This window comes from Stegostoma tigrinum, chromosome 31, assembly GCF_030684315.1.
Source record: "Stegostoma tigrinum isolate sSteTig4 chromosome 31, sSteTig4.hap1, whole genome shotgun sequence".
NCBI classification, from domain to species: domain Eukaryota; kingdom Metazoa; phylum Chordata; class Chondrichthyes; order Orectolobiformes; family Stegostomatidae; genus Stegostoma; species Stegostoma tigrinum.
The window spans coordinates 34,165,437-34,190,657 of record NC_081384.1 but is presented as its reverse complement, the minus strand read 5'-3'; the positions used below and the strand labels follow the sequence as shown (position 1 = coordinate 34,190,657).

At 43.1% G+C, this 25,221-nt stretch overlaps 1 protein-coding gene across 1 annotated transcript in view; it reads right to left on the bottom strand.

Annotated features, from left to right (window-relative positions):
- The window catches only part of LOC125466360 (protein Wnt-9b-like), a 40,438-nt gene that overhangs the window by 7,431 nt on the left and 7,786 nt on the right, over window positions 1–25,221 (bottom strand). The window contains exon 3 of the mRNA XM_048560761.2: window positions 6,054–6,319. Coding sequence (XP_048416718.1) covers window positions 6,054–6,319 — 266 coding nt within the window. The remainder of the gene's footprint in view (window positions 1–6,053; window positions 6,320–25,221) is intronic.

Below are 25,221 nucleotides of genomic sequence, written 5' to 3'. Positions count from 1 at the left end.
TTAAGTGCAAATATGGGTTGATCAATGAAACTAAGCACGATGTTATAACCTGAACACACAATGGACAGGTTGAGCTGAAAGAAAGCAAGTGTGACCTCCTTTTATTTTTCAGGCAACTTTCTCTTTTTAACGTGGTTAATTACAACACCAAACGTTGATTCTGCAGAGATTGCAAATTCAATAGGGCTAAACCCTGTAGTTGTTTGCCTCAGTTGATGCAGCCACTTTCTTGTGCTTTAACCTCGGGGCCCTTGCTTGAGACAAGCCACATGGAGATCTGAAATTACTCTCACTCCTGTCTGTAGCAATCATCAACCTAATCAATCCAGGGCACTGCCAACCCAGTTCAAGCCAAAATACTGCAAAACTACTCATAATTTGAACTAACATATTAAATTTGGAATCAGATTAATACATGTCCTCCCATAATTATTCTTAAAAATATACAGTGAAGTAGTAGATAATAAAATGTGAGGCTGGATGAACACAGCAGGCCAAGCAGCATCTCAGGAGCACAAAAGCTGACGTTTCGGGCCTAGACCCTTCATCAGAGAGGGGGATGGGGAGAGGGAGCTGGAATAAATAGGGAGAGAGGGGGAGGTGGACCGAAGATGGAGAGTAAAGAAGATAGGTGGAGAGGGTGTAGGTGGGGAGGTAGGGAGGGGATAGGTCAGTCCAGGGAAGACGGACAGGTCAAGGAGGTGGGATGAGGTTAGTAGGTAGATGGGGGTGCGGCTTGGGGTGGGAGGAAGGGATGGGTGAGAGGAAGAACCGGTGAGGGAGGCAGAGACAGGTTGGACTGGTTTTGGGATGCAGTGGGTGGGGGGGAAGAGCTGGGCTGGTTGTGTGGTGCAGTGGGGGGAGGGGATGAACTGGGCTGGTTTAGGGATGCAGTGGGGGAAGGGGAGATTTTGAAACTGGTGAAGTCCACATTGATACCATATGGCTGCAGGGTTCCCAGGCGGAATATGAGTTGCTGTTCCTGCAACCTTCGGGTGGCATCATTGTGGCAGTGCAGGAGGCCCATGATGGACATGTCATCAAGAGAATGGGAGGGGGAGTGGAAATGGTTTGCGACTGGGAGGTGCAGTTGTTTGTTGCGAACTGAGCGGAGGTGTTCTGCAAAGCGGTCCCCAAGCCTCCGCTTGGTTTCCCCAATGTAGAGAAAGCCGCACCGGGTACAGTGGATGCAGTATACCACATTGGCAGATGTGCAGGTGAACCTCTGCTTAATGTGGAATGTCATCTTGGGGCCTGGGATGGGGGTGAGGGAGGAGGTGTGGGGACAAGTGTAGCATTTCCTGCGGTTGCAGGGGAAGGTGCCGGGTGTGGTGGGGTTGGAGGGCAGTGTGGAGCGAACAAGGGAGTCACGGAGAGAGTGGTCTCTCCGGAAAGCAGACAGGGGTGGGGATGGAAAAATGTCTTGGGTGGTGGGGTCGGATTGTAAATGGCGGAAGTGTCGGAGGATAATGCGTTGTATCTGGAGGTTGGTAGGGTGGTGTGTGAGAACGAGGGGGATCCTCTTGGGGCGGTTGTGGCGGGGGCGGGGTGTGAGGGATGTGTCGCGGGAAATGCGGGAGACGCGGTCAAGGGCGTTCTCAATCACCGTGGGGGGGAAGTTGCGGTCCTTAAAGAACTTGGACATCTGGGATGTGCGGGAGTGGAATGTCTTTTCGTGGGAGCAGATGCGGCGGAGGCGGAGGAATTGGGAATAGGGGATGGAATTTTTGCAGGAGGGTGGGTGGGAGGAGGTGTATTCTAGGTAGCTGTGGGAGTCGGTGGGCTTGAAATGGACATCAGTTACAAGCTGGTTGCCTGAGATGGAGACTGAGAGGTCCAGGAAGGTGAGGGATGTGCTGGAGATGGCCCAGGTGAACTGAAGGTTGGGGTGGAAGGTGTTGGTGAAGTGGATGAACTGTTCGAGCTCCTCTGGGGAGCAAGAGGCGGCGCCGATACAGTCATCAATGTACCGGAGGAAGAGGTGGGGTTTGGGGCCTGTGTAGGTGCGGAAGATGGACTGTTCCACGTAACCTACAAAGAGGCAGGCATAGCTGGGGCCCATGCGGGTGCCCATGGCCACCCCCTTAGTCTGTAGGAAGTGGGAGGAGTCAAAAGAGAAGTTGTTGAGTGTGAGGACGAGTTCCGCTAGGCGGATGAGAGTGTCGGTGGAGGGGGCCTGGTCGGGCCTGCGGGACAGGAAGAAGCGGAGGGCCTTGAGGCCATCTCCATGCGGAATGCAGGTGTACAGGGACTGGACGTCCATGGTGAATATGAGGTGTTGGGGGCCAGGGAATTGGAAGTCCTGGAGGAGGTGGAGGGCGTGGGTGGTGTCACGGACATAGGTGGGGAGTTCCTGGACCAAAGGGGAGAAAATGGAGTCCAGATAGGTGGAGATGAGTTCGGTGGGGCAGGAGCAGGCTGAGACGATGGGTCGACCAGGGCAGGCAGCAGTGAAGTAGTAGAATCTTTTTGTATATGATGTACGCTTAGAGCAGTGTACGTAATGATCTACCCTACACATACTGTGTTTTACCTGATCCCAAAGATCATGGTGCTGACAGTAGGAGTCAAAAATCTTCCATTTCAAAATTAATACACTTCAGTCTGCTAAGCACGAAATTAATACCTATGAATAATTTAATAATGCAACTTTAAAAATGCCGCACATCTGGAAATTAAGCTCTTTGAATGTTTACATGTAAGTATCTCATAATACCTTTCTGCGTTACTTAGCCAGAGAGTGATTGTAACTCTTTAAATGGAAGGCAACAAGGTGATACAGTCCAGACTGAAAGTTGTAATTTACAAGAGATTCCAGAAGTTTTACTCTTAGTTTTAGCTTAACCGATTTTGAACAGGTATAGCTTTGATTAGTCAGTATGCAAAGCTTATCCCTGTCAATGGTGGATTAGAAGTGCTTCAAATCCCTAAGTGACCATCTCTAGTTTCCTAAAAGCATTGCAATGCTTTACTCTCTTTGCATAAACATGCTTTATCCTGACTAATTCCTTATTTGCAGTCCTTTGCAATCATTCAGTAAATACTCTTCAGGCAATGTTCCTTATCTGACTGACAGGTAACCCGCTAACCTCTGCTTTCAGCCTCCCACTATATTAGTACTTGGGTACCTGGTAACTGCAATTAAAGTACAAAGAGCTTAAACTAGAAGATACTATTAGCATACAAACATTTAAAATTTTCAAATATAAAAGTTCTATGGCTGGAAATTTGATAATCGCATTAATTTGAAGGACTAACATAGCACACTATTACTTTGTCTAGTAAGAGATTTTCTAGCTGGTATTGATAACCTTCAACTGTTAGAACAACTGGGTGTTTGTCATTTTATTTTGTAAAACAAGACTGGTTGTAAATTGTCGAGGTTTATATTGACTATGATGTTATAATGACTGATGAAACAATAGCTTTCTTGGAATGCTGTGCTTGTCAATCACAAATAATTCAACCTGCAAAAAATATCAAGCCAGGATCCTAGGAATTCAGTGTGATTTACGGACTTTTTTTTCAATACTTTTGCTTTTTAATATGGCGTGTCAAGTAAAGTTAAGACCCACAGCATTAAGGAGGATTGTGCAAGCTCACACTTGTAATTCCCCTCCAAATGAATTCCTTATCTCAGCTTGGAGGGAAAAACAAGCTGAGCCCAGGAATTTTGAGAGCATAGACAGCTTTAAAGAAGGGCAGGAACATAATTTCCCAAAGCATTGTCTCTCATACCGCTGCAATTCCTCAGGTTCAAGAAGTTGATCAGATATTTTGTTTGTAAGTTATACTTTGTTTCATCCTTAAAGTGTAGCCTGTCTCAAGATAGAAATGAACATCTTCTGAATAGATACGTGTGGAACGGCACTTAGGATCCCAGGAACACTGATCAGAAATTCAATCACAGAGGTCAGCAGGATCACAACATTGTTCCATTCATTCATTTCAACAGAACAACATAATGTTCGTTTACACAAATGGCCATCTCCTCAATGCAATCCATTCACTTCCAAAGCTGTACAGCAGTAAATTTGTAGAATCTGCCTTTAACAAGCACTGTTAAATCAGCCTGTTTCATTGACAACCCCATCCACCACCTTGAACATGCACCACCGCTGACACACAGTGACAACAGTATGCATCATCCACAAGAGGCATTCCTTCAATAGCACCTTCCAAACTCGCAAACACTTCCATCTAGAAGGACAAGGGTACAGATACACAGGAGCAGCCCCCAACACCTCTAAGTTCCCCTTCAAGCCACACACCTTCCTGACTTGGAAGTATATTGTACTTCTTCAGTATCGCAGAGTCAAAATCGTGGAACTCATTTTCTAACAGTACTGTAGGTGTACCTAAACCACACGGATTGTAGTGGATCAAGAAAGCAGCTTTCTCAAGGGCAATTAAATAGGGGAAATAAATCATGGTCTAGCCACGGATGTTGTCCTGTGAAAGAATAAATTTTGAAAACAGAGGGTGGGTGGTGAATAAGCACTGTGCCTCAAATCAGTGCTTAGGCTGATGGGCTTCACACTATCACAAATACCAGAAATTAGCATTGTGTTCTGAATGTAAGTAAGTATGGAAAATTAGGAAAAGAGCAAATTCAGAAGAAGGGAGTTGACAGTCTTTACATTGACGGCAATAGATAGAGGAAATGGGGCAGAAATTTTATAGCGGTGGAGTATTTAATCCAATCAAAAGACACTGATTGGCAATTAAGGATGGGAAATAAATGCTGGCCTTGTCAGTAATGCCCACCCCCCCCTGTGCAAATAAAGAAAGAAAAACTGTAGCGAAGGAGGAAAATGATAAGGGATTAAGCTAGACTATTTCCTGTGTTGTACATTCCTACGCCAAAGAACAAAGAAAATTACAGCACAGGAGCAGGCCCTTCGGCCCTCCAAGCCTGCGCCGATCGAGATCCTCTGTCTAAACCTGTCATCTATTTTCTAATGATCTGTGTCCATTTGCTCCCTGCCCATCCATGTACCTGTCTAGATACATCTTAAAAGAAGCTAACGTGTCTGCATCTACCACCTCCGCTGGCAACGCATTCCAGGCGCCCACCACCCTCTGCGTAAAGAACTTTCCACGCATATCTCCCATAAACTTTCCTCCTCTCACTTTGAACTCATGGCCCCTAGTAATTGAGTCCCCCACTCTGGGAAAAAGCTTCTTGCTATCCACTTGTCTATACCCCTCATGATTTTGTGGACCTCAATCAGGTCCCCCCTCAATCCCCGTCTTTGTAATGAAAATAATCCTAATCTACTCAACCTTTCTTCATAGTTAGCACCTTTCATACCAGACAACATCCTGGTGAACCTCCTCTGCACAGTCTCCAAAGCATCCACATCCTTTTGGTAATGTGGCGACCAGAACTGTACGCAGTACTCTAAATGTGGCTGAACCAAAATCTTATGTAACTGCAACATGGCCTGCCAACTCTTGTACTCAATACGCCGTCTGATGAAGGAAAGCATGCCATATGCCTTCTTGACCACCCTATTGACCTGCATTGCCACCTTTAGGGAACAAATGGACCTGAACACCCAAATCTCTCAGTTCATCAATTTTCCCCAGGACTTTTCCATTTACTGTATAGTTCGCTCTTGAATTAGATCTTCCAAAATGCATCACCTGTTACATAGTCTCTTGAAGGATCACCTGATAAGTGTAAGTGCATAAGTAATGCCATTGTAAATAGGCTCACATTGGAGTGAGGCAAGTGGTACAAAAATAGTGATATCACACAAGGAGGCAAAATAACAGTAGATGCACAGCAAGTTTTACACTTTTTGCAGATGCTCCACAAATAACGTCCACTAAAATATAAAGTATACATTTTACCATTCACATTTTAACAAATTATTAAATTTAACATTGGACCCAACTCTCCAGAAAGGGGGTAAGACTCTGTCAATGTATACGATTATAAAGACCGGCAATTTTTCCTGACCAGGAAGTAATGCCCTTCTAGCATCATTGCTAATAAGGGGACAACGGTCTCAAACAGACTCCCACAGACAGGAGGAATGCCTCACCTTGATGCCCACATTGGTATTGTGCATATCAACCCTGGCCCTCAGGTCCTTGCTGGCTTTCCTCTGTCCCAGGAAGTGCTTGATAAATTTAATGCTGTACTTGAGATTGTCCCCACAGCCACCCCACTGCCATGCTTCTCGGTTCTCCAGGTCCGGGGACTCATCACAGGTACAGCGCTCCATGCGGCCTGAGCTACAAGCCTTGGCCAAGGAATGTGTAAGTCCAGCTGAAGAGATAGCGAACAGGAAGGCTGTCTCCTTAAAACCTGAAAGTGAAGGAACAGAATGATTCACACAAATAATAAGTAACATTCACCCCGCACAAATGCTAGGAAATGACCATCTCCAATAAGAGATAATCTAACCACTTCCCTTTGACATTCAGTGGTGTTATCATCTCTCAATCTCCCACACCAACATCATGGGCTTTACCATTGATGAAACTGACTGGAATCACCACGTAAACAGAGTGGCTATAACAGCAGGTCAGAGACGAGGAATACTGCAGCAAGTACCTCATCTCCTGACTCCCCAAAGCCTGTCCACCTACAAGGCACAAATCAGGAGTGGGATGGAATACTCCCCACTTGTTCGGATGGCTACAGTTTCACAACACTCAAGAAGCTTGATATCATCCATGACAAAGCAGCCCACTTGTTTGGCACCACATCCACAAGCATTCACTCCCTCTACCATTGACACTCAGTAGCAGCATCTATAAGATGCTCTGCAGAAATTCACACAAACTTCCTCAGACACCATCTTCCAAACCCATGACCACTTGCATCTAGAAGAACAAGGGCAGCAGATACCTGGGAATATCAGCACCAGCAAGTTCCCCTCCAAGCCACTCACCATCCTAACTTGGAAATATGTCACTATTCCTTCACTGTCGCTGGGTCAAAATCCTTGAATTCCCTCCCTAATGGCATTATGGGTCAACCCACAGCAGGTGAACTGCAGTGATTTGAGAAGGCAGCTCCCCACCACCTTCTCAAGGGCAGTTAGGGACGGGCAAGAAATGTCCAGCCAGCCAGCGGTGCCAACTTCCAACGAGAGAACTGGTTGCACATGAATGGAGTCCTATTTCAGCTCGTTGGATGACTGAGAATAGTTACTGCACAGGTCAGTAAAACAGCTGGTCAAAGAAATTTAAAAGCAATTTTTTTTGAAGAGCCCATCAGCCCCTGTGCTAACATGCACTGACTCCTGATCTAGCCCTGCCTCAACTTAAAAATTCTCATCCTGTGTTCCAATCCTTCCATCATTCCCTGGTGAAATAATCTTCTCCTGGCCTTCAATTCTCTGAGGAATCTCTGTTTCTTCAGTTCTGCTTTGTTTATCCCTGACTGCCTTTGTGTCATCATTGGCAATCTTGCCTCCAACCAATGAGTCCCTCAGCTTGGAAATTCCCGTCCTAAAGCTTTTTGCCTTAATCTCTCTGCTCACTCTGAAGATGTTTAATCACTTTGAAAAAGTTTTCCAGTTACCTATCCCCATACATGGCTCAGCGTCAGGTTTTAGTTAAAATACTCCTGTGCAATCCCTTGGGACATCTTACTATTTTAAAAGCATGACATTTGAGTTGTTGTTATTGAGTTCCAAAGCAGCTCTCAGAAGCTCCATTCCATACTCACATCAATAATAGGTTGTGGATAGTTTATCATTCAAAATTTTAAAGTGAGGCTTTGTGGTGTAATTGAAACAAACCTTTATTGCCAAGCTGCTCTTGGTAAATAAACATAAAGTTAAAAAAAACACTAATGTTTGGAAAGAGACAGTTAGTGACAGTAGTTAAACTAAGATTAGGAAGATATTTGGAAAAGTTAAAAAGGTAACGACTATTTGGTTTAAACTGAGAAGAAAATTTACACACATTCAAAATTCAGTTAACAGAGATTGCACAGCTAAGTGTACAGCAAAGAGACCATCTATCATCTGGGCACAGAAACATAGAAGTTCCCTATTTCAAAATCGACCTTCCTTCATTGCTAACTAAGTTTTATCTCAAAACCCTTCCTTAAAAAACTGTTCAACCTACAATAAATTTAACAGAAAGAAACAGTACCTAGAATTTTTCAACACTATTCACTCTAGAAAACGACAGTGTTGTCGAGGAGAATACGGAGATACAGGCTACTAGACTAGGTGGGATTGAGGTTCACAAGGAAGAGGTATCAGAAATCCTACAGAGGGTGAAGATAGATTAGTCCCCTGGGCCGGATGGGATTTATCCTCGGATCCTTTGGGAAGCCAGGGAGGAGATTGCCGAGCCTTTGGCATTGATCTTTAACTCGTCATTGTCTACAGGAATAGTGCCAGATGACTGGAGGATAGCAAATGTGGTTCCCCTGTTCAAGAAGGGGAGTAGAGACAACTCTGGTAATTATAGACCAGTGAGCCTTACCTCAGTTGTTGGTAAAGTGTTGGAAGAGGTTATAAGGGATAGGATTTATAATCATCTAGAAAAGAATAAATTGATTAGGGATAGTCAGCACGGTTTTGTGAAGGGAAGGTTGTGCCTCACAAACCTTATTGAGTTCTTTGAGAAGGTGACCAAACAGGTAGATGAGAGTAAACCAGTTGATGTGGTGTATATGGATTTCAGCAAGGTGTTCGATAAGGTTCCCCACAGTAGGCTATTGTACAAAATGTGGAGGAATGGAATTGTGGGAGATATAGCAGTTTGGATCGGAAACTGGCTTGTTGAAAGAAGACAGAGGGTGGTAGTTGATGGGAAATGTTCATCCTGGAGACCAGTTATTAGTGGTGTACCGCAAGGGTCAGTGTTGGGTCCACTGCTGTTTGTCATTTTTATAAATGACGTGGCTGAGGGCGTAGAAGGATGGGTTAGTAAATTTGCAGACAACACTAAGGTCGGTGGAGTTGTGGATAGTGACGAAGGATGCTGTAGGTTGCAGAGAGACATAGATAAGCTGCAGAGCTGGGCTGTGAGGTGGCAAATGGAGTTTATTGCAGACAAGTGTGAGGTGATGCACTTTGGGAGGAGTAACCAGAAGGCAAAGTACAGGGCTAATGGTAAGATTCTTGGTAGTGTAGATGAGCAGAGAGATCTCGGTGTCCATGTACACAGATCCTTGAAAGTTGCCACCCAGGTTGACAGGGCTGTTAAGAAGGCATACAGTATTTTAGCTGTTATTAATAGATGGATCGAGTTCCAGAACCAAGAGGTTATGGTGAAGCTGTACAAAACTCTGGTGCGGCCACACTTGGAGTATTGTGTACAGTTCTGGTCACTGCATTATAAGAAGGATGTGGAAGCTTTGGAAAGGGTGCAGAGGAGATTTACTAGGATGTTGCCTGGTATGGAGGGAAGGTCTTACGAGGAAAGGCTGAGCGACTTGAGGCTGTTTTCATTAGAGAGAAGAAGGTTGAGGGGAGACTTAATTGAAACATATAAAATAATCAGAGGGTTAGATAGGGTGGATAGGGAGAGCCTTTTTCCTAGGATGGTGATGGCGAGCACGAGGGGGCATAGCTTTAAATTGAGGGGTGAAAGATATAGGACAGATGTCAGAGGTAGTTTCTTTACTCAGAGAGTAGTAAGGGAATGGAACGCTTTGCCTGCAATGGTAGTAGATTCGCCAACTTTAGGTACATTTAAGTCGTCATTGGACAAGCATATAGACGTACATGGAATAGTGTAGGTTAGATGGGCTTGAGATCAGTATGACGGGTCGGCACAACATCGAGGGCCGAAGGGCCTGTACTGTGCTGTAATGTTCTATGTAGAATTAATCACAAGCTTACCTTTTACAACTTTGTACCTATGCATCTTTGTTCCATAGTCATAATTTAATTACACATAAGGCTTCAATTAATCAGTTGCTATTCCAATGTCACTATTCACCTTCACTGCTTTCCTTTAGGATATTAAAAATCAACCACGTAATGTGAGATCAGAATCAAACCTAGGCTAAATCAAACTGGTGGCAGGTCCTCTTCCCTGAAAGACAATAATGACTAAATTGGATTGTTTTTACTAACAAACCGGCTTTTGTTGTCATTTCTGAGGCAAATTACCAAATACATCAAATTCAGTTTCATAGTTTGCCTTGATGGTATTTGAATTATTGGGGTTTTTTGCCTACTGTCGTTAATATGTTAAAAAACATCTAATGTTTTTACTTTCAAGTCATAAACTATCAAGTAACACACAATAAACTCAATATTTCAAAACTTAAAAGTGCAAGCTCATAGAAAACATATGCAATCACAGTTCACTTAATCTCAGTCATATCCTTGAGGTGTAACATCCTAAAATAAAGATAACGCTTGCATCCTTGCTTTTTTCCAAAGATTTTCATCTATTTTTGACAAAAGGTCAACAACGTGAAAGATTATCCCAAAGTTGCTGCCTTAGTTGTCTATGTGCATGTTTTGTTTTTTTTGCTATGTTAGGATATTTCATTCTGCAGATGATTCAGTAGTCAAATGGTATTGATACCCAGCCCTCAAAACAGACTAAGGTTTCCATTAATACAAGAAGATGCTCAGATGCAACAATCCAAAAGCTGCTGAATACTTAAAATGGCATTGAATTTATACCATTGAAAATGCCTTTCACTCCAGCATTTCTTTGCAGATGTTTGTATTCTACATGAATCTCTTTCCACCTTAGTTGAACTCATCGTATCTCCATACCTATCTGTTACCTTCTCCTTATTTACTTATCCAGCTTTGAATTATAAATTTATGCTTAAAACAACAAAGTTGCTACAGAAACTCAGCATGTCTGCCAGCATTTGTGGTGAGAGAAATAGTTAATGTTTCAAGTCGAAAATGACTCTGATTCAAACTGAGAGAGAGTGGAAGCGTGGCAGGTTTTGTACTGCATTTGTATTAATATATATTATAAATATATTTTTATATATATATATATATACACATACACATACACTTAAATCTTTTCTGCAATACTGCTTACATAGCCTGAAGGAGATTTGTAATTAAAATGCAAAATAACTTATAACTACATTCTGAAATAATAATCTGATTTATATCGACTAATCAAATTTATGCATATAGTACAACAGTTACTGAAATAACTCCACAGAGGCCGGTATTGCATCACCACGCCACCTTTTATTTACATGTGGAGAGTTCCTGACTCTAATCCAGCTCCCTCAGAGCCAGCTGTCAGAGTGAACAGAATATCTGACACAAGGTAACAACGTGTGGGGCTGGATGAACACAGCAGGCCAAGCAGCATCTTAGGAGCACAAAAGCTGACGTTTCAGGCCTAGACCCTTCATCAGAAAAGGGGAATGGGGAGAGGATGTGTTCATCCAGCTCCACACTTTGTTATCTCGGATTCTCCAGCATCTGCAGTGCCCATTAACTCAGAATATCTGACACTCCTGTTTATATCTGTCAGCTAGGGCTCTGTCATTGGACCAGATTAACAGCTCCAATCAGAGGACTCATATTCTATGAGGTCCACCTGGCTGACCTCGTTACAATCACTACATTCTGCCCCCTCTGAGTCTGAGGACATAGGTTGGTTCTTTCTTCATAGCTCCTCCTGGGGTAGTTTAGCACCAGTTCAGGTTCCTCCAACTCTGCCTCTCATTAGGGTGGCATGTAACTTACAGTAGATCATCTCTTGTCTGACGCATCTGGGAAGAATTTCTTTCTCCTCTTCAGGCAGCAAAGGTGTCGAGATGGCAATGCTGGGTTGTGACATCTCAGATTCCGAGGTAGGTGGAGAAGGAGAACCGACGGGTTCATGAACAATTGGGCAGGCTGTTGGAAGAGCCAGGCAAGCTTTGCTCCCACACGGTTTGCGAAATTGCAGCTTTCATAGGTACACATGCTTGTTCAGGACTGTCACACCTACCCGAACTTTGCACTTCACTGGATCTGACCTCGCACTGACCAGGCCTCTCACTCATGCAGGATGTCTCTTGTGGTTCCTATATCAAAATTAATTCCTTAAAATAAACTGTCCCTCTTGCTTAGTGGAGTCTGGAGTGCAGCATTGGTGCTCCTGGTACCATTTCACATAGTTCCGGGAAGATCGGATCTAACCTGGTACGGAGTCTTCTCCTCATTTGGTCTCCAGTAATCAAACAGGAACCAGGATAGTGTAGCATCTTGTGAAGCTGTAGGCTGTTTCTTTAAGGCTGCCTGCAAAGTTTGGACTGCTCTTTCTGCCAGGCCGTTGGATGATGGACAGTATGGAACTGTTCTTAAATGTTGAATACCATTCAGCTTTAGGCAAAACTCAAAATTTCCTGCTGGGAGATGATGGCCCGTTATATGAGATCAACACTCCCAGGGGTCCATATACTGCAAAAGATGAGTGCAGTTTTTCTATCGTTGTCTCCCATGCATGTCCAACCACTTTAAACAAGCTTCCACAATAACTAAAAACAGTGAGCCCATGCAAGGACCTGCACAGTCGACATGTAACAAAGTGAAGGGTTTAACCAGCCATTCCTGCGAATGGTGGGGGAGATACTAGCAGTTATGTTTGTCCTTGATGGCACTCTGGGAACTGCCCCACCAATGCAGCTGTGTCTTCATCCAATCCTGGCCACCAGACATAAGTCCTCACTCGCGTCTTCATTTTGGAAACCCATAGATGACCCCCATGGGATTGAGCCAGCATATGGCAGCGACCTTTGCTCGGAACAATCACTCTTGATCCCCATGATCGTGTGCCATCGTCGACTGTGATCAGGTCTCTCTGGGACCAAAAACATTTCAGTTCTGGTTGTGATGGCCCTTTGGTTTCCCCCATCAACACCAGCTCTTTCAGTTTTGCCAGGACCAGATCTTTCTGCGTCCAAAGTCTGACATTGTCTGCTGTGACTGAAAGTGTGTCCAGAAAATTTGAAACCATTACCAACTCCTCCAGTGGCTGTACCTCCGGTGTTGTATCTACGTACTTGTATCTATGTACTTGTGGGAGGCAGCTCAATGTATCCACATTCGCTACTTGGCTTCTCAGATGGTATTCCAGTCTGTAATTGTATGCACTTAGTATTAAAGCCTATCACTGAATACAGTCTGAAGCTATGGGCGACATTGCTTTGTTCTCTTAACTAGATCCAGCAGGCATTTATAGCACATTATTACTAGAAATTTACATCATAAAGGAATTGTTCGAAGTTCCTGATTCCAAATGTGATCACTAAACCTTCCTTCTCTGCCTGGGTGTATTTCTGCTCTGCATTAACCAAAGTTCTGGGTGCATATGCTATTGGGCGTTCCTCTCCATTGGGCCATCTATGAGCCAATATGACTCCAATGCCATATGAGGAGGCAACACACGTCAATACCATATCGCACTAGGGATCATAGGATGATAGCTTCCCTGAAAGTTATGGTTTGGCTACACCACCATTTCCAAGGTTGAACCTTTTTTAGGAGTTGATGCCAAGGTGCCAGGATGGAGGCCAGGGTATGTATGAACTTTCCATAATAGTTCATCAAGCCCAAGGAAACATTAAGCTCTGGTACAGACATGGGTTACCCTCACTCTACCTTCCAATGGGTGTACCCACGATAGACCAAGTGGGTCACTTGGGGTGCCCGGAACACACAGTTTCCCTTCTAAAGCTAACACCCATCCAGGAGAAATGTCTAAAGACTATGTCAAGTTCTTGAAGTGTTCCTTATTGGTCTTCCCTTTTAATAGCACAACATCTAGATAAATAGTAACCCAGGGCAGATCTTGCAAAATGTTCTCCATCATCTGCTGAATAATTGCACAGACTGATGATGCCCCAGATGAGTACTAATCGTAGCACCTTTCTGGGAATCCTCAACTAACCATGACTGCAAGTACGCATGGCTCATGTCCAGCTTTGTGAGGGACAACCTTCCAGCTTTGCATATGAGTTCCCTATGTGAGGAATTGAGTCTGTAAGCAGCTGCGAAAAGAGGTTTACCATTTGTTCAAAATTCCCACAAAAGCAAACCGACCTGTCAGGCTTCACAATCAGTACAAATGGTGCTGCCCATTCTGCAAACTGCACTGCTGTGATGATTCCTTTGCTTTCCAGCCTCCTGATTTCTGTGTCTACTTTTGCCCATAAGGCAAATGGCACTGGGTGGGCCTTGCAGAATCATGAGATTGCCTCTTGGTCAACATGCAAGGTGGCCTTGCCTCCTTTGATAGTCTCCTAGACTCTCTGAAAATCTTCTGGATATTTAATTAGCACTTCACTCAGGCAGCTATTTTCTAAAGGAAAAATGTTGAGCCAATCTAGATGAGTCTTTCTCAACCAATTTCACCTCATTAAACTTGGGCACGAACATTTTGCCACATTCAGTGGAAATTGAATCAGCTGCTTAACACAAGAGACGAGAACTGAAGCTGTGCCATTAATCTATAGAAGTTCCCCAGCATAGATTCTCAGTCTAGCCAAGGTCTTATGCTAACTTAAGGGTTGGAGTCCTGAGCAGCCACACTGCTGTTATGCCCCAATAGAACTAAATGAACATTTAACCAGAAGTTTATTTTGATTGATTCTGATTTGGATGTTGCTAAGCAATTTAACTGTTCCAGAACTGATGTAGGTGGACATTCCAGGGTGTGCACTCTCCTGGATACCAGCCTATGAGTTCTCTTACTCAATTTCAGTCTAGTGGGACCCCTTTGCTGTCTTCAGTCCCCTTACTAATAGTAACTACAAGTAACTACAACTTCTGGCCCTGATCCTGATGAAAATTTTAACCATTTGGCTAAGGCTTGCCTTTATTTTGGAGTTTTGCTGTGGGCTGACTTAGACCCCCTCTGTTCAGGATAAGTCCTGAGTGACACTATGCAATTGCCTTCATGCAGGTAGTATTCCCCAAGCTCAGTTCGACCAGCAACAGTGCCCAGTTCCACCAGCATACCCTGTAACTCATATGCCCCATTTGCAGTATTTTCCAATGATACAGCCAGTTGTAGTATCTGAAATCCAGCTGGGCTTCAGCTAGTAGGCACTTTTGCATGGTTATATCATTAATCCCACATACCAAATGGTCCCTCAGCATCTCATTAGGAGTTAAGACAAAGTCACATGCCTCTGCCAGACATTTAATCTCGTCAAAAATCCCTATATGGTTTCCCCTGGTTCTCAAATTGCTGAGTAAAGCCGATAGTGTCTCAGAATCAGAGGGGGTTTACGGCATAATATTCCTGAACTAAATATGCCAACTTCTGAAAGATTTTAATATCTGGTGAATGAGGGAAAGTTAGGGTCCTAATAACCAATAATGCTGTAAACATGCTGCCCTCATTTTGGGCTTGTGTTACCTTTTGTATAATTGTAAATAACCAATAAAGGGTCCAGAAGCTGTCAGGAATTCTTGTAACTTTTCACCTGACCCAATGTCATTTGCCTGGAAACAATAGCACATTCTTTCCACATACGGGGCCCAATTTGTGACAGCAGGACTGATTGAGTCAAGCTTCCCAAATAACAGCATGACATCAGAAATACTTACCCCAGCTTAAAGATAACTGCTATGAGCAAATTTCTTCAGGAGCACGCTTTTCTCTTGTCGCCACTGATATAACTCCACAGAGGCCAATTCCTGTGACCAAGTCACCCTTTACTTACACGTGGAGCGTCCTTGGCACTGATCCAGCTCCCTAAGAGCCAGCTCTCACAGTGAACAGGATATCTGACACTCCCATTCTTATTTGTCGGCCAGGGCTCCCTGCTTGGACCAGATTAACAGCCCCCGTCAAGGAACTCATACGCTGAGGTGGACTTGGCTGTCCTTGTTGCATCACAATGCACCTAGATTTGCATTTATCTAGCACCTTTCATTAGCACTAAATGTTTCAAAGTAATTTACAACCAACAAAATATCTGTGCAATTGAAGTTCAGTCACTGATAGCAGCCAACTTGCTTGAAGCATTTGGACAAACAATAATGTGATAATGGCCAAATAGTCTGTTTTTGTGATGTTAATTAATGTATAATTAATAGCCAAAATAAAACAAAGAAGCGAGGACACAGGAGATCTGAAACAAAAACAAAAATTGCTGGCAAAACTCTGCAGATCTGGTAGCATCTGTGGAGAGAGAAATATTTACATCTCAAGACCCTTCTTCAGGACTGAAAACATCTAATATAGCACACCTATTAGCCAGGATGATTCCCCTGCACTTGTGCAATGGAGTAGTTTACATCCAATTGAATGGATAGATGGAGTCCCTCATTTTCATTCAAAAGGTAACATCTCCATCAGCAGAGCATTTCCTCAGTGCTGTCTTGAACTGGTCACCTTGTGTGTTTTTACTTTAACCAAGAGTCTTCTGACTTAAATGCACCGGTGCTGCCAACTGAGGCACAATTAATACACATTTTCTAAAAAAAATAGAATCTCTACAGTGTGGAAGTAGGCCATTTGGCCCATCAAGTTCACACCAACCCTCCCAAGAGCATCCCAACTTGACCCACCTCATCTCTGTAACCTTGCATTTCCCGTGGCTAACCTACCTAAGCTACATGTCCCTGGACACTACGGGCAACTTAGTATGGCCAATCCATCTAATCTGCACATCTTTGGACCTATGGGAGGAAACCCATGTAGACACGGGGAGAACATGCAAACTTTGCACAGGCAGTCACCCGAGGGTGGAATGAAACCTGACTCTCTGGCGCTGTGATGCAGCAGTGCTAACCACTGAGCCACCGTGCTGCCCTCATGTTGGGCTTGTGTTATCATTTACATAACGGTAAACCTGGAAGTTACTGTTCACTATCACCTTTTCGTCTCTTTAAAGGGCATCATGTTCATCCAAAGTTATTCAACACATATTTTTCCAATTTGCTTATTGCCATATCAAATCGCTTTAATGAATCACTTGTACCTGGCATCACCATGAGAAAGAAGGCAAACTGTTCTTTTGTTCAGGAAAGCAAATTCCCTTTAAGGAGCTTTCACTCTCAGTGTCCAAACAATGGTGTCTACAGAGAAGTAACAAAGTGCTCCTCCTCCTAGCGTGGCAATGTAACAGAGCACTGATCATTTCACTGTAATGAATTGTCTTTACTAGAGGCTTTTTGAGTTTGGGGATCTTGTTTTGCATTCCTGTAAATGCATTGCAGCTCTGAAGGTCTGAATTGCAACCTTCAGTGCAGAGGAGATGGATGATATCAGCCAGGTGTGTGGGAATGGAAGAGTTGACCTCAATGTTCCCAGGCCATGCAGTGAGCAGTAAACCCTGCAGGGCTCCTGAACCTGATCGCTATCCAGTGACCCCTGCCCCTGGTGGGAAGCACACCTGTGCAAGGATTTGCTAAATCGGTGATGCTCTCAGGTCCAAATAGCCTGCCAACATTCATCCCCAGGAATTACTATCACAAGTGAAATCCCCATCCCCCTTTTGACCAAGGCCAGGCACCCCATCCCAAATCCCAGAATGGTAAGTTTCCATAGTTAACCATCTGCCAATGCCAGCAAGTGGTCATTCTTGTTCAAAAGCTACATGCCTTTTTAAGGTGGAACAGAGTGCCCCGAGGCCAAAAAGGACTGAAGCAATTTTTCTTTTTACTTTTGAGATCTCGCAGGAGCCAATCCAAACTGGAAAGCATAATCCATTCTCTTGAAAGGTCAAAATTCAACTTAGATTCAGTGGAATCACTTATCAGCGTTGATACACCCACCTGCCCTCAAAGTCCGAGGAATGAAGGGGGCCAGTCCTCTCCACCTCAACAAATTGCGGAGGCTTTCTGACCAGAATCATGTCAGAGGAATATTATTCTGACCTTTTGGGGTCATCAGGCTGTCAGCTGCAATAGGGTTGTAACCCTACATGAATCATTACCTTTCTGAGAAGAGTGGGAAATGATTAATAACAGAGAATTAACTCCAACACAGCAGGTGTACTGTGTACAGATTTCCCTCAGCACTGGAGACATTCATAAGCTGTTTCAAGCTAACAGAGCTGGGGGCGTTAAATACCAATTCACCTTTAACATAATCACGGCACATCCCGTTGACAATGTCACTGTGGTATTTTAATCCTGCTTTCTTGCTTGTCGTAAAGAACCAGGAACATGGGATCACTTTACTCAAGTTCAGGTAAAACTATGTGAACACTTGGAAGCTCATCAAGATAAAAGTGATGAGTCTCTGTTAAGACAAAGCTGAGGAGAGGTGGAGGAGTTGTCATAGAATCATATGTTGACCTCATTTGACTGGGGAGGTGCGATCTCACCCAAAAGGAAGATATCTGGAGATACCAGCCCTTCCAGGCTACCAACCAACTTCAGTCAGGTTCATAACAGTCTGGTTCAAGGTCTCAGAAAAGATTGGTCAACCATCAATTCAGCCACGGTCAATGAATAATTCCAGGGAGAAAGACGGAGAATGCTTTCGATGAAAAATGGTACACTTTTCATTTTCTTGATGTTAATAAAACAAAAAAGTTCACAAAATGTACTTTGCCACAAATAATTTTCATCCAAAATCATTTGCATTTTGAAATTGCTCCAAATTAGAAACTTGGAACTGAAGAGCACAAGGAATGGGAGCAGGAATAGAGCAAATAGTCATTTGCATGTGCTCCATCAATCATATGATCATGAATAATCATGGTCTTCAATCTACTTTTCCACCTGCTATATTGTAATTCCCTGAAAGATGAAATATCTGCCCATCCAAGCTCTAAATGTATTTAACAATGGAGCATCCACAATCTTCTTGGATAGATTGTTCCAAAGATTCATAGCCCTTTGAGTGAAGTAATCTTTCCTCACCTCAGTGCTGAATGGTTGGCCCTTTATCCTGAAACTGAGGTCCTTTGTTTCAGGTTTCCCCAACCATTGGAAACAATCTCTTAATATTTAATATATTAAGTTGCTTCAGAATGTTGTTTTTTTTGAATAAGATCACCTCCCAGTCTTCTGGACTCCAGAGTCTACATGCCCAACAGAGACTATTGACTATGGAGCCAATGTATTCAGTTTCTGCACTGGAGGTCACTAATTCTGTTCCTGGGATATACCATTCCTTAACATAGAGACAAAAACTACACAGTTTGCCAGTTATGGTTGCACTAAAGCCTTGTACAATTCAGCAAATCTTCTTCATTCCTATAGTATAATGTTCAATAAATACCAATGTGCTAGTTTCCATTTAAGTTACTTGGCTGTGGTGCTATCTATGTTCCTTCTATGAGCACAGCCAACTCCCTCTGAACATCAAAATTTACAATTTTCTCACTTTTAAAGATATCCTGTTATCCAATAATGGGTAAAGTGCATAATTTTATACTTCCCAGCACTATATTCCATCTGTTGTCTTGATGGAACTGTCTTTATTTGCAAACAACATGGTTCCAAGCAACCGTTACAAATTTAGAACACTAATGAATTTGTCAAACATGATTTCTCTTTCACAAAGCCATGTTGATTCTTCCTGACTGCATTATGGGGTTCTAAACAATCTGCACAACTTCCTTAATAATGAATTTTGCAGTGTTGTCAATGACAGACTGCGTTTTCTGCTTTCTGTCTCTCTTTTTCTTGAATAGTACCATTACATTTATAGTTTTTCAATCTATTGGGATCCTTTCAGAATCGAGGGAAATTTGTAGTAATACAGTTAATGCACTTCTACACCCACTTTTCTTAGCATGCTAGAACACAGGCCATCTGACCCAGGGGACTGATTGGGCATTTGTTTTCCATAGTCATGAGGACATCAATGTGAGGTGATTAGGGGCCAGCGCAATTGATTGGAGGGGTTAGTGTAAGTGATTGGGGTTCAATTTTACACTTAACCAGGAATTAGAGTAGATTTTAATCCCTCATATGTTTCCTTCTTAATTATTCAGGTAATAAGGCTATGACTCTAATTCAAACTGATGACTGTTTTGGAGGATTCTAAACATTAGGTAATTGTCCATCAGAAGTTTCATCTGCCCAGTCAATAACTGCATAACCATTGCGATGGGATCACCAAGAGCTCCTGCCACTCATCTTCCACAGTAAATCTAATCTCCAAACACCCAGAAACTGGGCCATTTGCTGTTCTGTGATGTGCTCGTCAGTTGCGGCAACAGGACCTGCTGACTTCCTTTAACCTGCGATAACAAAGTATGGAGCTGGATGCACACAGCAGGCCAAGCAGCATCTAACCTGCCTTGTTTTTTGATTGGGCTGTATTAGTTTGGACATAAATGTTGCTATGCTGTTAACTATGGGATAACAGCACTGCCTTTTTCTATGCTAAAGTTATGAATGTTCCTTTTTTTGCTGAATGTTGCAGTTTAACTCTGTGCCTCGTGCTTTTTCATCATATTTCTGAATTTAATTTGTGTGTCAACATTCTCAAGCTTTCTTTATAGGTTTCTTGTCCTATTCATATGTCAGTTGTACCTGTTACCATTAAATATAATAATAACTCAGACTTAAAGTGGGCCTCATACAGCAGCACATCCAATACACAACCACCAATTTAGTCGTCTGCAATGCACCATGGAGATCAAATCGCTCAAATTAAGTGATCACAAGAAATCAAGTCTGAAGTCAAAAGAAATCTTGACCAAACCCTGCCAAATTTCTACTAATTGTCAACACTATATTTTTGTAGCAAGGAAGGAGTAACAAGCAGGTTTAGGATATAAGGTAACACGGTGTGAAACTGGATGAACACAGTAGGCCAAACAGCCTCAGAGGACCAGGAGAGTTTGACATTTCGGGTCGTGACCCTTCTTCAGAAAATGAAGCGCCAACTTTCCTGCTCCTCTTGATGCTGCCTGGCCTGCTGTGTTCCTCCAGCTCCACACTGTGGTGTTTCTCCCTCAAAGCGGCACAGGGAGCAGAATGGTGCAAGGTCCAGAATTAGCAATCACTGTGTAAGATTGTGTCCAAACTCATCACTGGATTGTAGCTCTAAACCAGGATCGGAAAAAGGAAGCTGGGGATTGCAATTGTTGCAGGAATCGGCGAATGGAGAGGGAACTGAATGATAGGAGGGAGGAATCCTGCTCAAATCCTATGAATATTTCTGGGATCAGCTAGATACACTTTGAAGATTCCACTCTGAACCATAGTTCTACTTCATTTTATCTTCCATAACACTTTGGGAAAGGAAGAAAAGCATGAGAATTGTGAACAACCGTTTGTAAAATGTCATAACATCGAAAATGTCAATGAAAAATGCCAGGACTCAGTTATAGCTGGTTGGTTTCAGAGCTTTGGAGACAATGAGGACTGCAGATGCTGGAAGCCAGAGTCCAGAGGCGTGAGGCTGGAATAGCACAGCAGGTCAGACAGCATCCAAGGAGCAGGTAAGTCAACGGTTCGGGACGAAATATTTCGTCAGGACTGACGAAGGGTTTCGGCCTGAGATGTTGAGTTCCCTGCTCCTCGGATGCTGTCTGACCTGCTGTGCTATTCCAGCCTCCCACCTATAGTTTCTTGGTTCAGAGCTTTGCAGTCCCAGCTACTTAGTTGCAGTAAAACCCTTTAAAATATAGGGAGAACAGGAAGGAGATCTAAATTGTCATTTGGAGTAAATCACTTCAGCTATTATCCAAATCACATCCCCGCCCAGGTGTGACAATTCCCAAAATCCCTCCCAGTGGAAGCGCCGTGATCATCTACCTGCCCAGATGATAATAATAGATGAAAAAGAATTCTTGATCAGTGACAAGGAAACAGCAACAAAACCGACCTAACTACGGATGTTAGTTCTGACATTCGGCTCTTTCTACAAAAATAAAATCCAAAGAACTGCAGATGTTTGAATCAGAAATAAAAATAGAAATTGCTGGAGAAACTCAGCAGATCTGTGCAGAGAGAAACAAAATTAACATTTCGAGTCCAGTGATCCTCCAAATGTGAACTCTTTGCAAATACTGCGTGACTTTTTAAATTCATTCATGGGAATAAGGGCATCGCTGGCCGGGCCAGCACTTATTGCCCGTTCTAATTGCCCCTTGAGAAGGTGGTGACCTGCCTTCTTGAACCGCTGCAGTCCACCTGCTGTGGGTTGACCCACGATGCCATTAGGGAGGGAATTCCAGGATTTTGACAGGCGACAGAGAAGTGCCAGCAATATATTTCCTGGCCAGAATGGTGAGTGACTTGGAGGGGAACTTGGAGGTGGTGGTGTTCCCATATATCTGCTGCCCTTGTCCTTCTAAATGGAAGTGGTCATGGGTTGGATGGTGCTTCCTTGAGGATCTTTAGTAAATTTCTGCAGTGCATCTTGCAGATAGTACACACTGCTGCTACTGAGCGTGGGTGGTGGAGGGAGTAGATGATTGTGGATGTGGTACAATGAGACTGTTTTGTCCTGGATGTTGTCAAGCTTCTTGACTGTTGTTATGGCTGCACTCATCCAGGGACATGGACGGTATTCCATCACACTCCTGACTTGTGCGTTGTTGATGGTGGACAGGCTTTGGGAAGTCAGGAAATGAGTTACCCTGCTGGACTGCACAAGTTGGATTTTTGGAAGCTGTCACTGGCCTAGTGCTTTCCACAGCTGAGGAAAGGGTAACATTTTGATATTCACTGAAATGATTTACTTAAAATTGCAATTTGACCAGAGCTCACCTCCCTTCCTCTCTCTCTCTCTCTGCCTGCCTGTGGGAATATGTATTTTGAATATTTCCTGGCTTTATTTCAAGGAACTGTAGGAAAAAGATGAATGAACACACGTGGAAATGTAGGGACATCTCTTTATGGCCATCATATCTGGAGGTGAGATGTGAACTCAGATTGTCTGCTCTCACACCACGCACAAAAAAGGTAACAGGAAGGAGAGTGGGTAAGCGTCGGGATAATATAAACTACATTGGCCTTAAGTTCTGGAACTTTCTCCCTGAACTTAAAGACATAGAGTCATACAGCATGAAACAGACCCTTCGGTCCAACCTGCCCATTCTAAACATAATTGCAAACTAAACTGATCCCACCTGCCTGATCCTGTCCTATATCTCTCCAAACCTTTCCTATTTAATGTATCTTCCCAAATGTCTTTTAAACATTGTACCTGTACCCACATCCACCACTTCCTCTGGAAGTCCATTCCACACACAAACCACCCTCTGTTTTAAAAAATTTTCCTCTTGTGTCTTTTTTAAATCTCTCTCCTCTCACCTTTAAAAATATCCCCTAGTCTTGAAATCTCCCAACCTAGAGAAAAGACAACTGCCATCAACTCAATCTATACCTCTCATTATTTTATAAACTTCTATCAGGTCATCTCTCAACCTCCTATGCACCAGTGGAAAAAGCCCCAGTCTACTCAGTCTTTCTTTATAACTTAAATCTTCCATACCCAACAAAATTCTGGTACTCTCTGATGAAGGGTCTAGGCCCGAAACGTCAGCTTTTGTGCTCCTGAGATGCTGCTTGGCCTGCTGTGTTCATCCAGCCTCACATTTTGTTGTCTAACATTCTGGTAAATCTCTTCTGAACCCTCTCCAGCTTAATAATGTTATTCCTATAACTGGGCAACCAGAACTGGTCATGGTATGTTTAGCTAACTCACCACCTTTAAGAGTCTCTTTAAAACTAACGTCTTTGTTCACCTTTTTGTTCACTTATCCTGTCTGGGTCTTGGTTTCGTGCTTTGTTTGATGACCCTCTTTAGGCCAGAAAGGCACAACGTTAATGTACATTAGCAATGACAGATTGAAACGAGGTTGATAGAATGGAGGAGGTTCATGTAGAAAATAAACACCAACACAGAAAGGTGGGCGCAATGTACTGTTTCTATACATAACTAGATAATTCCATCTAAGATCTGATGCTAATGGTGATTTAACTGACACACCACATAAACAGTTCCAGCACAAAAGCAAAATACTGCAGATGCAAGAAATCTGAAATATGGAAAAAATCTGAAAATCTGGAAATTCTCAGCAGGTCTGACCATTACCTGCAGATAGAAACAAACTGAGCATTTCTGGGCAATCACCTTTCATCAGAATTTCACTTCACTCTATTTGTCTCTGCACTGACACTGCCTGACCTGCTGAGTTTAAACAACTGTTCTGTTTGTTTTATTTTAATTACCAACAGTTTCAAGCTCTTTAACCACACAAAAACCAAAATTGCTGGGAAAACTCAGAAGGCCTGGCTGTACCTCTGCAAAGAAATCAAAGTTAATGTTTTGGGTCCGGTAATCCTTCTTCAGAAGTGATTTCCTTCCACAGATGCTGCCAGACCTGCTGAGTTTTTCCAGAAGCTCTTGTTTTTGTTTCTGATTTACAGCATCTACAATTCTTTCAGTTTCTGTTTTAACTGCACATTTTAATTTGGATTAATGGCTTGAATTTGGGTGTGTAGGGTAAAACAAATTTGCAGGTGACACAAACTTTGGAAGTATGGTGAATGGAGAGAAGGTTTGGTCAGGCTTGAAAAGATGCAGACAGACTGTTGGATAGGGGAGGCAGGTGGCAGATGAAATTTAATGCAGAGTAGTGTGAAGTGATTCTATGCAGCAAGAATGTGGCCACACAAAATAAAACAAATGGGCACAACTTGAAAGAAGGTACAGAAGCAGGGACACCAGGGGCATTTGTGTACGAATCATTGATGGTGACAGGGCAGATTGAGAAATCGGTTTAAAATGCTGACAGAATCTTGGGCTTAATAAATAGCGGTAATCAGTACAAAAACAAGGAAGCTTAAACTGAACCATATATAAAACTCTGGACCATCCACCACTTGAATATCGTTGTTCTGTTCTAGGCACCTGACTTTAAAAGGGGGCAAGGATTTTGGAAACGATGCAGAGAGGATTATGCAAATTGTTATAGGGATAAGGGACAATGCAATGATCAGGAAATCATTATCTCCAATAGGAGAGAGAATCTAACCATCATCCCTTGACAATCAATGACATTACCATCACTGGATCCTCCATTCTCAACATTCTCAGTGTTACCATTGGCCAGAAATTGAATTACACCAGCCAAATAAATACTGTGGCAGCAATACCAGGTGAGAGACTCAGAATTTGACAAAGAGTAATTCACCTCCTGATTTTTCAATGCCTGTCCACCAGCTACAAAGTATGAATGTGATGGAATATTGTCCATCTGTCAGACAGCAGCTCCAACAACACTCGTTCAACAGCATCCAGGACAAATGAATCTACTTGGTTGGCACAACATCCACAAACATTCATTTCCCAAACCATTGATGTATAGTGGTAGCAGTGTGTACT